At 44.2% G+C, this 10,507-nt stretch overlaps 1 protein-coding gene across 1 annotated transcript in view; it reads left to right on the forward strand.

Annotated features, from left to right (window-relative positions):
- The window catches only part of pik3c2b (phosphatidylinositol-4-phosphate 3-kinase, catalytic subunit type 2 beta), a 105,861-nt gene that overhangs the window by 36,482 nt on the left and 58,872 nt on the right, over nt 1-10,507 (forward strand). Inside the window, exons 3-4 of the mRNA XM_041782556.1 lie at nt 2,179-2,281; nt 7,839-7,959. Of these exons, the coding sequence (XP_041638490.1) occupies nt 2,179-2,281; nt 7,839-7,959 (224 nt within the window). The remainder of the gene's footprint in view (nt 1-2,178; nt 2,282-7,838; nt 7,960-10,507) is intronic.

The following is a 10,507-nucleotide window of genomic DNA, read 5'->3' on the forward strand; positions in this document are numbered from 1 at the left end:
ACCCTGATCAGGAGATTAACATTAAAACAACAATGACCCTGATCAGGAGATTAACATTAAAACAACAATGACCCTGATCAGGAGATTAACATTAAAACAACAATGACCCTGATCAGGAGATTAACATTAAAACAACAATGACCCTGATCAGGAGATTAACATTAAAACAACAATGACCCTGATCAGGAGATTAACATTAAAACAACAATGACCCTGATCAGGAGATTAACATTAAAACAACAATGACCCTGATCAGGAGATTAACATTAAAACAACAATGACCCTGATCAGGAGATTAACATTATTAACAACAATGACCCTGATCAGGAGATTAACATTAAAACAACAATGACCCTGATCAGGAGATTAACATTATTAACAACAATGACCCTGATCAGGAGATTAACATTAAAACAACAATGACCCTGATCAGGAGATTAACATTAAAACAACAATGACCCTGATCAGGAGATTAACATTAAAACAACAATGACCCTGATCAGGAGATTAACATTAAAACAACAATGACCCTGATCAGGAGATTAACATTATTAACAACAATGACCCTGATCAGGAGATTAACATTATTAACAACAATGACCCTGATCAGGAGATTAACATTATTAACAACAATGACCCTGATCAGGAGATTAACATTAAAACAACAATGACCCTGATCAGGAGATTAACATTATTAACAACAATGACCCTGATCAGGAGATTAACATTATTAACAACAATGACCCTGATCAGGAGATTAACATTATTAACAACAATGACCCTGATCAGGAGATTAACATTATTAACAACAATGACCCTGATCAGGAGATTAACATTATTAACAACAATGACCCTGATCAGGAGATTAACATTATTAACAACAATGACCCTGATCAGGAGATTAACATTAAAACAACAATGACCCTGATCAGGAGATTAACATTATTAACAACAATGACCCTGATCAGGAGATTAACATTAAAACAACAATGACCCTGATCAGGAGATTAACATTAAAACAACAATGACCCTGATCAGGAGATTAACATTAAAACAACAATGACCCTGATCAGGAGATTAACATTATTAACAACAATGACCCTGATCAGGAGATTAACATTATTAACAACAATGACCCTGATCAGGAGATTAACATTATTAACAACAATGACCCTGATTAGGAGATTAACATTATTAATAACAATGACCCTGATCAGGAGATTAACATTATTAACAACAATGACCCTGATCAGGAGATTAACATTAAAACAACAATGACCCTGATCAGGAGATTAACATTATTAACAACAATGACCCTGATCAGGAGATTAACATTAAAACAACAATGACCCTGATCAGGAGATTAACATTAAAACAACAATGACCCTGATCAGGAGATTAACATTATTAACAACAATGACCCTGATCAGGAGATTAACATTATTAACAACAATGACCCTGATCAGGAGATTAACATTATTAACAACAATGACCCTGATCAGGAGATTAACATTATTAACAACAATGACCCTGATCAGGAGATTAACATTAAAACAACAATGACCCTGATCAGGAGATTAACATTAAAACAACAATGACCCTGATCAGGAGATTAACATTATTAACAACAATGACCCTGATCAGGAGATTAACATTATTAACAACAATGACCCTGATCAGGAGATTAACATTATTAACAACAGGGGTTAGGGTTAGGGTTAACCCTAACAGAAATATTCAACCTGACTGTGAAAAGTACATGTTCATCAGCTGTTTGAAGTTTAACCTCCTGTTCAGCACTAGGAGGGCATGCTGTGCTCTCTGTGATTAATCAGTCTCCTCCTTTATTCAAACAAGCTGAATTTGGGGTGCAGGTGGCCGAGTGGTCAAGGCGCGCGCCCCATGTACGTGGACAGCCTGGGTTCAAATTCAGCCTGAGGCCCTTTCCTGCATGTCTCTCCCCCCGCCCTCATCCCTGTTTCCAACTCTATCCACTATCCTCCTCTATCAAATACAGGCACAAAAATGTCCAAAATAAACCTTTAAAAAGGAAAAAACAATCTGAATTTATCTGTAGGGACAGAGAAAAAAATGATCATTATCACTACCAACCTCTAATCCTGCTGCTATCACAACATTAACTACTGCATGCTGATTGGGTCTCTGTGTAATTGACAGGTGTCTCTGGGCTCCAGGATGAATGGGTTTGGATACGAGCTGTTTCAGGTGTCTGAGGAGAGAGACGAGGAGGTGGCGGCGTTCTGTCACATGCTGGACATGTAAGTACATTTCTAAAAGTCTCTACACCAGGCTTATGTGACATAAGAGAAAAACACAACATTTAAGGGATCTGAGTGATATAAGAGAAAAACACGACATGAGCCCCGCTCAGCCGTCAACACTGTACAGAAGAACAAAATGCAGGTCGGTGTCACATTTAATGTGGGTCAATGTGAAAAATACATGCTGAACAGTGTTTTGTGTGACACCAGTACGCGGAGTGGAGTCTGCGCGGTCGTAAAATTTGAGCTTTGTGCGCATGGGCCTTGCAGATGTTCGCACAAAGCATTAAGGATGACACAAAATAAGGCAAGTTTTCTAAACAGTTGTTAAATGACATGAAAAATAGCCAGACTGCAGCGCTCATGCATGTTCTCTCAGTGCAGATAGTTCCTGATGGTCGTAGAACAGAAAGTTCTGCCGTGCACAAATGTCTCTGCAGCAGAGAAATGTCCTTACTGGGTATGAATGTGATAAAAGTGTGCAAATATCCCATCAAACATGTTAATGCCATGCATATCATCCTCTGAATGCAGAAAAGTCCTCCACAGCGACGTGTTAAAGGTGTAATTCTCACAAAGATAGCAGTAAAGTCTCCACAGAGGCAGAGTTAAAGCCCCTGACCTTCAGCCTGACTCATACCCTGATACTTAATGAGTAATAAATGTTTGTAAGGCCTGTTTACAGCAGAACTGGCTCCTCCTTTAACCTGATGTGACCGTCAGTGAACACCTCACACGTGTTTATATTTCTGAGACTGAAACTATGTGGCCTCTGCCAGGATCCAGAATCTTTGAGATACTTAGTCCTGGAGGAGCAGACACTGGTTCTGTCTAGTAAGAGAGATAAAGGGGGTCACTGAACCTCAGCTAAAGGCCCGAACAGCACACACACAAATGTGAACGTTCGAAGTCCGCCTGATCCCACATCTGTGGTTCACATCCAGCCGACCAGGAGAAGAGAGACGAGGCCTCGTTCACCAACGGTTCTGAGGGAAATCTCTCAGAACACACTGATGCAGTTTAAGAAGATTCTCTTATCTCTGCTTTCTAACAACAACATCTGAGGTCAGACTGAGATCCAGTAGAAAACACAAATGTTTCATGACTGTTCTGGAACACTGAACCTCATCACTGCTGTAAACATGGTTGAATAAAAGGCAGCTGTAGTCCTGGGCTGTAAAGCTTTACATGTGGACGGCTGTAGTCCTGGACTGTAAAGGTTTACATGTGGACGGCTGTAGTCCTGGACTGTAAAGGTTTACATGTGGACAGCTGTAGTCCTGGACTGTAAAGGTTTACATGTGGACGGCTGTAGTCCTGGACTGTAAAGGTTTACATGTGGACAGCTGTAGTCCTGGACTGTAAAGGTTTACATGTGGACGGCTGTAGTCCTGGACTGTAAAGGTTTTCATGTGGACGGCTGTAGTCCTGGGCTGTAAAGCTTTACATGTGGACGGCTGTAGTCCTGGGCTGTAAAGGTTTACATGTGGACGGCTGTAGTCCTGGGCTGTAAAGGTTTACATGTGGACGGCTGTAGTCCTGGGCTGTAAAGGTTTACATGTGGACAGCTGTAGTCCTGGACTGTAAAGGTTTACATGTGGACGGCTGTAGTCCTGGACTGTAAAGGTTTACATGTGGACGGCTGTAGTCCTGGGCTGTAAAGGTTTTCATGTGGACGGCTGTAGTCCTGGGCTGTAAAGGTTTTCATGTGGACAGCTGTAGTCCTGGGCTGTAAAGGTTTACATGTGGACAGCTGTAGTCCTGGGCTGTAAAGGTCTATATGTGGACAGCTGTAGTCCTGGACTGTAAAGGTCTATATGTGGACGGCTGTAGTCCTGGACTGTAAAGGTTTACATGTGGACGGCTGCAGTCCTGGACTGTAAAGGTCTATATGTGGACAGCTGTAGTCCTGGGCTGTAAAGGTTTACATGTGGATAGCTGTAGTCCTGGACTGTAAAGGTCTATATGTGGACGGCTGTAGTCCTGGGCTGTAAAGGTTTACATGTGGACAGCTGTAGTCCTGGGCTGTAAAGGTTTACATGTGGACAGCTGTAGTCCTGGGCTGTAAAGGTTTACATGTGGACGGCTGTAGTCCTGGGCTGTAAAGGTTTACATGTGGACAGCTGTAGTCCTGGACTGTAAAGGTTTACATGTGGACGGCTGTAGTCCTGGACTGTAAAGGTTTACATGTGGACGGCTGTAGTCCTGGGCTGTAAAGGTTTTCATGTGGACGGCTGTAGTCCTGGGCTGTAAAGGTTTTCATGTGGACAGCTGTAGTCCTGGGCTGTAAAGGTTTACATGTGGACAGCTGTAGTCCTGGACTGTAAAGGTTTACATGTGGACGGCTGTAGTCCTGGACTGTAAAGGTTTGCATGTGGATGGCTGTAGTCCTGGGCTGTAAAGGTCTATATATGGACGGCTGTAGTCCTGGGCTGTAAAGGTTTACATGTGGACAGCTGTAGTCCTGGACTGTAAAGGTTTACATGTGGACAGCTGTAGTCCTGGGCTGTAAAGGTTTACATGTGGATGGCTGTAGTCCTGGGCTGTAAAGGTTTACATGTGGACAGCTGTAGTCCTGGGCTGTAAAGGTTTACATGTGGACGGCTGTAGTCCTGGGCTGTAAAGGTTTACATGTGGACGGCTGTAGTCCTGGGCTGTAAAGGTTTACATGTGGACGGCTGTAGTCCTGGGCTGTAAAGGTTTACATGTGGACAGCTGTAGTCCTGGGCTGTAAAGGTTTACATGTGGACAGCTGTAGTCCTGGGCTGTAAAGGTTTAAATGTGGACAGCTGTAGTCCTGGGCTGTAAAGGTCTATATGTGGACGGCTGTAGTCCTGGACTGTAAAGGTTTTCATGTGGACAGCTGTAGTCCTGGGCTGTAAAGGTTTACATGTGGACAGCTGTAGTCCTGGGCTGTAAAGGTTTACATGTGGACAGCTGTAGTCCTGGACTGTAAAGGTTTACATGTGGACAGCTGTAGTCCTGGGCTGTAAAGGTTTACATGTGGACTGCTGTAGTCCTGGGCTGTAAAGGTTTTCATGTGGACGGCTGTAGTCCTGGACTGTAAAGGTTTTCATGTGGACGGCTGTAGTCCTGGGCTGTAAAGCTTTACATGTGGACGGCTGTAGTCCTGGACTGTAAAGGTTTACATGTGGACGGCTGTAGTCCTGGGCTGTAAAGGTTTACATGTGGACGGCTGTAGTCCTGGGCTGTAAAGGTTTACATGTGGACAGCTGTAGTCCTGGACTGTAAAGGTTTACATGTGGACGGCTGTAGTCCTGGACTGTAAAGGTTTACATGTGGACAGCTGTAGTCCTGGGCTGTAAAGGTTTTCATGTGGACGGCTGTAGTCCTGGGCTGTAAAGGTTTTCATGTGGACAGCTGTAGTCCTGGGCTGTAAAGGTTTACATGTGGACAGCTGTAGTCCTGGACTGTAAAGGTTTACATGTGGACGGCTGTAGTCCTGGACTGTAAAGGTTTACATGTGGATGGCTGTAGTCCTGGGCTGTAAAGGTCTATATGTGGACGGCTGTAGTCCTGGGCTGTAAAGGTTTACATGTGGACAGCTGTAGTCCTGGACTGTAAAGGTTTACATGTGGTCAGCTGTAGTCCTGGGCTGTAAAGGTTTACATGTGGACGGCTGTAGTCCTGGGCTGTAAAGGTTTACATGTGGACGGCTGTAGTCCTGGGCTGTAAAGGTTTACATGTGGACAGCTGTAGTCCTGGGCTGTAAAGGTCTATATGTGGACGGCTGTAGTCCTGGACTGTAAAGGTTTTCATGTGGACAGCTGTAGTCCTGGGCTGTAAAGGTTTACATGTGGACAGCTGTAGTCCTGGGCTGTAAAGGTTTACATGTGGACAGCTGTAGTCCTGGGCTGTAAAGGTTTACATGTGGACAGCTGTAGTCCTGGGCTGTAAAGGTTTACATGTGGACAGCTGTAGTCCTGGGCTGTAAAGGTTTACATGTGGACAGCTGTAGTCCTGGGCTGTAAAGGTTTACATGTGGACAGCTGTAGTCCTGGGCTGTAAAGGTTTACATGTGGACAGCTGTAGTCCTGGGCTGTAAAGGTTTACATGTGGACAGCTGTAGTCCTGGGCTGTAAAGGTTTACATGTGGACAGCTGTAGTCCTGGGCTGTAAAGGTTTACATGTGGACAGCTGTAGTCCTGGGCTGTAAAGGTTTACATGTGGACAGCTGTAGTCCTGGGCTGTAAAGGTTTACATGTGGACAGCTGTAGTCCTGGGCTGTAAAGGTTTACATGTGGACAGCTGTAGTCCTGGGCTGTAAAGGTTTACATGTGGACAGCTGTAGTCCTGGGCTGTAAAGCTTTACATGTGGACAGCTGTAGTCCTGGGCTGTAAAGGTTTACATGTGGACAGCTGTAGTCCTGGGCTGTAAAGGTTTACATGTGGACAGCTGTAGTCCTGGGCTGTAAAGGTTTACATGTGGACTGTAAAGGTACATGTGGCTGTAAAGGTTTACATGTGGACAGCTGTAGTCCTGGACTGTAAAGGTCTATATGTGGACGGCTGTAGTCCTGGGCTGTAAAGGTTTACATGTGGACAGCTGTAGTCCTGGACTGTAAAGGTCTATATGTGGACAGCTGTAGTCCTGGGCTGTAAAGGTTTACATGTGGACAGCTGTAGTCCTGGGCTGTAAAGGTTTACATGTGGACAGCTGTAGTCCTGGGCTGTAAAGGTCTATATGTGGACAGCTGTAGTCCTGGACTGTAAAGGTCTATATGTGGACGGCTGTAGTCCTGCAGTTCTGTAAATCCTCAGGTTTCATCATGGAACTTCATATTTGTATGTGCCTGCAGTAGCGCCTTCAATTTAAGATCAATTCCTCACTTGAAGAGCACGTCATGAATCTGATGGAGGTTTCTCTGAGCAAGAACATCTGAAGGAGGCCCAGACTGTTTTTGAGCGGATAAATGACACAATAACATGTGGACAGGCAGTAGTCCTGGGCTGTAAGGTTTACAGGTGGACAGACAGTCATGTGTTTGGGCTGTAAAGGTTTACATGTGGACGGCTGTAGTCCTGGGCTGTAAAGGTCTATATGTGGACGGCCTTTACGTTTACAGTAGTGCCTCTATAGATCTTTGCAGTAGTACCTTTATTTTCAGTTATGTTCTTGGAAATTAATAAGTTCTTTTATCAGCAGTTCTGTAAATCCTCAGGTTTCATTTTTTCATGGAACTTCATATTTGTATGTGCCTGCAGTAGCGCCTTCAATTTAAGATCAATTCCTCACTTGAAGAGCACGTCATGAATCTGATGGAGGTTTCTCTGAGCAAGAACATCTGAAGGAGGCCCAGACTGTTTTTGAGCGGATAAATGACACAATAACATTCACAGGCAGAATTGACTGTAAGACACAGTCAGTGTCTAAAAAAAAGCTTAGTCCACATGAGGGTAAGAATCCTGTCCACACAAAATCTCTGATCTCAGAAACGTCTTCGTCTGATGAGGCCAGGCTGTCTACCTCTGATACGAACACTGATGACATAAAACCTGGTTTATGATGATGAATTTCTTTTTGTGTTTTTTAAGGTTCTTCCACGGTCGACCTGCTCATCTATCAGACTCTGTGCTACGCTCAGGACGACCTCGATCACATGGACGTGGACGACTACCTGCTGAAAGTCTGTGGACAGGACGAGTTCCTCAACAAGTAAGACCTTTGAGCTCCTCCAGACCCTGATGGTGTGACGTCAGTGTGTTGTACTAATGTAGTCAGGAGGAATCACCCAGCCTGAGGGTTACTGCCAGCGCTGTGGGAGCAGCCACATTGACCCTCTAGAAGGGTAAAGGTTCATGGTGTAGCCCAGGTCACTCTGAGGTACACCTGTGGATCTCTGCAGCTCCTCCAGAGTTCCCATGAGCCTCTCTGTTGTTTTGTGTCCTAGCCTGTAAGTTTAAGTGGGCGGCCGTTTCTCTGTAGGGCTGTAGTTGTTTCCATTCTGGGGTGATGGATCGAACAGAGCTCCGTGAAATGTGGGATATTTTTATAACCTAACCCTGCTTTAAACTTCTCCTCAGCTTTCTCCCTGATCTGTCCGTGTGTTCCTTGGTCTTCATGGTGCTGTTTGTTCTCTGATGTTCTCTAACATCTGTCTGAGGCCTTCACAGAACAGCTGGATTCAGACTGAGATTAGATTACACACAGGTGGACTCTAGTTACTCATTAGGGGACGTCTGAAGGTGATTGGTCGATCTAGGTTTTATTCATGACTATCAGACTCTAGGGGCTGAAGACTTTTGCACACTACACTTTTCAGATTTTTATTTACAAAAATGTTTAATTTTCCTTCCACTTCACAATTATGCACCACTTTATGTTGATCTCTCAGGAAATCACAGTAAAATATATTTATGTTTGCAGTTTTAACATGAAGAAATGTGGAAAAGTTAAGGAGAATGAAAACTTAAGCAGGCCCCTGTATGCAATAGTGGCCAATCATTATTGTGCATCCCTAGTGTAAATGCATGGTTTTGACCTCTGGAGGGTTAAAAGTGGTTAAGAAAGCTGCGTACGCTCGTGGTAATGAGGACGGATCAGGAATCCTAGAACGACAGCTGCAGCTGTTTGGGTGAACAGGGATGTACTCTGGATCTTATGGGAAATATGATTCCAGTAAAAATCCACTAATATGGAAATGTGTTTTTTACCATGACAACAAAAATACATGTTGGATAACTTCTTGTTTTAATGACTACAAACTGTAGGGAAACTCCTGCTCACTCTCTCCTAAGCGGACAGATACAGCGTACTCAGATCTCCTTCACTGTTATCAGTTCTGTTCCTGATGCTCCAGTTGTTTAAATTCATCTTTATTCTCATTCATCTACACTCACTACCCCATCATGACAAAGTAAAACAGAATACTACAGATTTATTAGAAATAAAACTTAAACTCATCCTGACACCAGGACTCAGAGCCTTTAGTAAATGTAGCTCAGGTTCCTCCATGTCTCTGCTGAGATGTTTCTATACCTTGACTGGAGTCTACCTGTGCTAAATTAACCTGATTGGACATGATTCTAAAGCCCCGCCCCTCTCTATAGAAGGCCTCACAGCTGACAGTGATATCAGAGCAGAAACCAAGGGTCAAAGGTCAGAGGAGCTGCAGAGATCAGAGACAGGATTGTCAACAGGCACAGATCTGGTGAAGACTTCAGAAACATTTCTGCTGCTCTGAAGGTTCCAGAGAGAACAGCAGCCTCCAGGATTCTCACATGAAGAAGTCTGGACCAACCAGGACTCTTCTAGAGCTGGTCACCATCGGGGGAGAAGGACCTTTGTGAGAGAGGAGACCAAGAACCTGATGGTCACTCTGACTGAGCTCCAGAGATCCTGGAGAAGATGGGACAAAGTTCTAGAAGGAGAACCATCACTGCAGCCTCCACTGATCTGGGCTTTATGGAGGAGAGGAGAGATGAAGACTCCTCAGAGAGGAACAGGAAAGCTGCTGTAAAAAAACACTCTCCAATGAAAGCCGAGGAGTGAAAATGACTGAAATGTGACTAAAACTAAAGAACATTTAAATTAAGAGACTGAGATGAAGCTTTTAATAGGTGCCAACATGAACACAGCTCCTTTAAAAACCACCAGTTAGAAGGGAGCTTGTGATCTACATTCAAGCCGGTCTGTAGGAAGAACTCTGAAGGTTTCAGCCTCACTGTTAAGGAGCAGTGTTAGATCTTAAAGAATCAGCTGAGGGGGTCTGGTCTCTGCAGTCTCAGCTCTGGTCCAGAGTGTTTAAAGGGTTTAAAACCACCCAGCATGTCTGTTTTTCCCCTCTGTGTGGATTCATGAAGTTTCAGACCAAGTTTAACAACCACACAGAGTCTGTGTCTCTCCATCTGTGGTCGGGGCTCCAGACTCATAATAACAGAGTACTACTGAGCTGTGGCTGCTGCTAAACCAGCGCCGCTAATGTGCTAACCACAACACAGACCCACTACTGTACACAGACCTCCACATGGACCTCCACACAGACCCACTACTGTGCAGCTCCTCTCCTGGATTACTGCAGGAACAGCGGTCCAGAGAGACCTGGAGCAGCTGCAGCTTGTCCGTGTCAGTGGAAGTGTGTTCATCCTGATAAACTCTCAGAGTTCAGCTCTACTTCCTGAAGTCAAACAATAACAGCTGTCCCTCTCTCTGTCCTCTTTTTTACTGCCTTTTCGTTTTCATTCGGCTGAATCCAGTTCAGTCA

Source organism: Cheilinus undulatus, linkage group 3 (genome assembly GCF_018320785.1).
Source record: "Cheilinus undulatus linkage group 3, ASM1832078v1, whole genome shotgun sequence".
Taxonomy (NCBI): Eukaryota; Metazoa; Chordata; class Actinopteri; order Labriformes; family Labridae; genus Cheilinus; species Cheilinus undulatus.